General features: G+C 55.4%; 1 protein-coding gene across 1 annotated transcript; it reads left to right on the top strand.

The window, feature by feature from the left end:
- Window positions 1-230: 230 nt before the first annotated feature.
- LOC118888016 (dnaJ homolog subfamily C member 14-like) lies at window positions 231-2,336 on the top strand. The gene is given in 3 exon segments (XM_036838969.1): window positions 231-265; window positions 267-943; window positions 946-2,336. Coding segments are annotated over 3 exon segments (2,103 nt in total).
- The last annotated feature ends 468 nt before the right edge of the window (window positions 2,337-2,804 follow it).

Genomic DNA, 2,804 nt, shown 5'->3' with positions numbered 1-2,804 from the left:
AATTCCCACCACCTCTCCTCACCCAGTAGACATTGATATATTTCAGTCAAAATGAATGGGAATCAAAACTCCCGGTGTGGAGTGGACGGGAGGCGGAGCCGGGGGAGCTGCTCTCTAGCTCCCCCTGGCCCTCGGCCCACCTGCTCGAGGGGGAGGAGTTCCCGCCGCTCTTCGGCATCGGAACTTACCGTGATGGCTGTGACCGAAAATCCGCAGGAAGCCCTGGGGTCATGGCCCGGAAGCACCCGGAGGAGGAGGGCTGTGTGGAGCCACCAGAGTGGTGGTGCCTCCCTCAGGACTTTAGGACCCTCCGTGGACCCTGACATACTTTCATTCTCAGGACTCAGGGACTCAGCTGGGCCTGCTCCTAATGGTACCCGCTGCCTCACAGAGCACTCTAGTCCTAAGTACACGCAGCCCCCAAATCCAGCCCACTGGTCAGATCCAAGCCACGGCCCTCCAAGGGGCCCAGGACGCCCTAGGGATGGAGAGGACCCTGATGAGAGTGAGGCATCTTCAGAAGAGTCAGGAGTGGACCAGGAACTCTCCAGAGAGAATGAGCCTGGCTACCAGGAGGATGGGAAGCCTTCTTTTCTTTCCATTCCATCTGCTTGTAACTTCCAGGGAACCCCTGGAATCCCTGAAGGGCCTCGTCCTGAGGGAGGAGACAGCTCTTCTAGCAACTTTTGCCACCATTGTACCTCTCCAGCTTTGGGGGAAGACGCAGAGTTGGAAGAGGAATATGATGAGGGGGAACCTCTTAAGTTTCCCAGTGGTTCTTCACGTGTGCCCAGTGGAAAGAAACCTGCACTCCAGAGACGACGGCACCGCGTTCCAGCCAAGGAGGATACTCGGGAAGGTGGACGCAGAGATCCCAGATCCCCTGGTCGACACTGGCTGGGTCGGAAATGGAGTCGGGCAGATAAGCGCAGAGGACTGGGAGTGCGGGGGCAGAGGAACTGCGTCAGCGTGGACGGGGAGGCTGCCGGCGGCTGACGGAACTGCTGGTATTAGTGGGGCAGTACGTGGAAACTCGTGGCCATCTCATCCATGCACGCAGGAAGCTGAAAGGCAGCGATCTGGACCTTTTTTGGGTCTGGGTGGGAGTCTGGGCAGGGCGGCTGGGGGGCGGGGCCAAGGTCATGTCCCAATTTCCGAGCCAAGGGTTTTGCTATGGGGCAGGGCTGTTCACCCGTTTCAGGCTACTGGGTGCTTTGCTGCTCCTGGCTCTGGCCCTTTTGTTGGGCTGTCTACAGTTGGGCTGGCGGTTTCTGGTGGGACTGCGTGACCGGTTAGGCCGGAGGGGTAAAGCCACCTGGCTCTTCTCTTGGCTGGCCTCTCCCACCTGGCAGCAGTGCCTGATTCTGCTGAGAGACAGCAGGCCGTGGCAGCAGCTGGTAAGAATAGTTCAGTGGGGTTGGCTGGAGTTGCCTTGGGTCGAGCAGAGGACCAATAGGCAGGGGAATGCACCTGTAGCTAGTGGTCGGTACTGCCAGCCTGAAGAGGAAGTGGCTCGACTGTTGACCATGGCTGGGGTTCCTGAGGATGAGCTAAGCCCTTTTCATGTGTTGGGGGTTGGAGCCACAGCATCGGATGTTGAACCGAAGAAGTCCTATAGGCAGCTGGCAGTGACGGTTCACCCTGACAAAAATAACCATCCCCGGGCTGAGGAGGCCTTCCAGGTTCGGCGGGCAGCTTGGGACATTGTCAGGAACCCTGAAAGGCGGAAGGAATATGAGATGAAGCGAATGACAGAGAATGAGCTGAGCCGGTCAGTGAATGAGTTTCTGTCCAAGCTGCAGGAGGACCTCAAAGAAGCAATGAATACTATGATGTGTGGCCGATGCCAGGGAAAGCATAGGAGGTTTGAAATGGACCGGGAACCTAGGAGTGCCAGATACTGTGCTGAGTGTAACAGGCTGCATCCTGCTGAGGAAGGAGACTTTTGGGCCGAGTCAAGCATGTTGGGCCTCAAGATCACCTACTTTGCGCTGATGGAGAGAAAGGTGTATGACATCACAGAGTGGGCTGGATGCCAGCGTGTGGGAATCTCCCCAGATACCCGCAGAGCCCCCTATCACATTTCATTTGGTTCACGGAGGCCAGGCACCAGTGGGCGGCAGAGAGCTACCCCAGGTGCCCCTCCTGCTGACCTTCAGGATTTCTTGAGCCAGGTCTTTCAAGTACCCCCAGGCCAGATGTCCAAAGGGAACTTCTTTGCAGCTCCTCAGCTGGGCCCTGGGACCACTGCAGCCTCCAAGCCCAACAGCACAGTACCCAAGGCAGAAGCCAAACCGAAGCGGTGGAAGAAAGTGAGGACGCCCTTCCAACGTTGACACCCCCTCTCTTTCCTCAAATCAATGTCAGGGAGTCAAGAGGGCTGTGTAGAGCACAGGATGGAGTTTGATTTATTTTTAAATATTTTAAAAAGGTAAAATTGTAAGCTCAAATTGTTCACTCAGTACTTTTAGGAAGCCCTGGAACCACTGTCCCTCCTCCACCAGCACCCAGGAACTGAATCTTGTCTTCTGACAATACCAAAGAAATAGGGGGTGAATAGAACAAAGATCCTAAGGGCCTGGACCTGGGCTGGACCATATCTCCCACAGTAGTGTGGGAACTGGGTATTTCCCTGGGGTCTGTATCCCTTTGTCTTGTCTTTTGCTTCTAAAGCAGGTGACACTTTCCCCCCTCTTTTTAAACGTGTCTGTATTATTTCTTGACCCATTTCAGGAGGGAGCCCCCTCCTTTGCCCCAATATACTAGTAAAAAGACACAACAAGAAAGCATGTAACCCTAATTAT

The sequence above is a fragment of the Balaenoptera musculus genome, chromosome 21, assembly GCF_009873245.2.
Source record: "Balaenoptera musculus isolate JJ_BM4_2016_0621 chromosome 21, mBalMus1.pri.v3, whole genome shotgun sequence".
NCBI classification, from domain to species: Eukaryota; Metazoa; Chordata; class Mammalia; order Artiodactyla; family Balaenopteridae; genus Balaenoptera; species Balaenoptera musculus.
The sequence above is the reverse complement of the archived record's forward strand: the minus strand, read 5'-3'. Positions and strand labels throughout refer to the sequence as shown.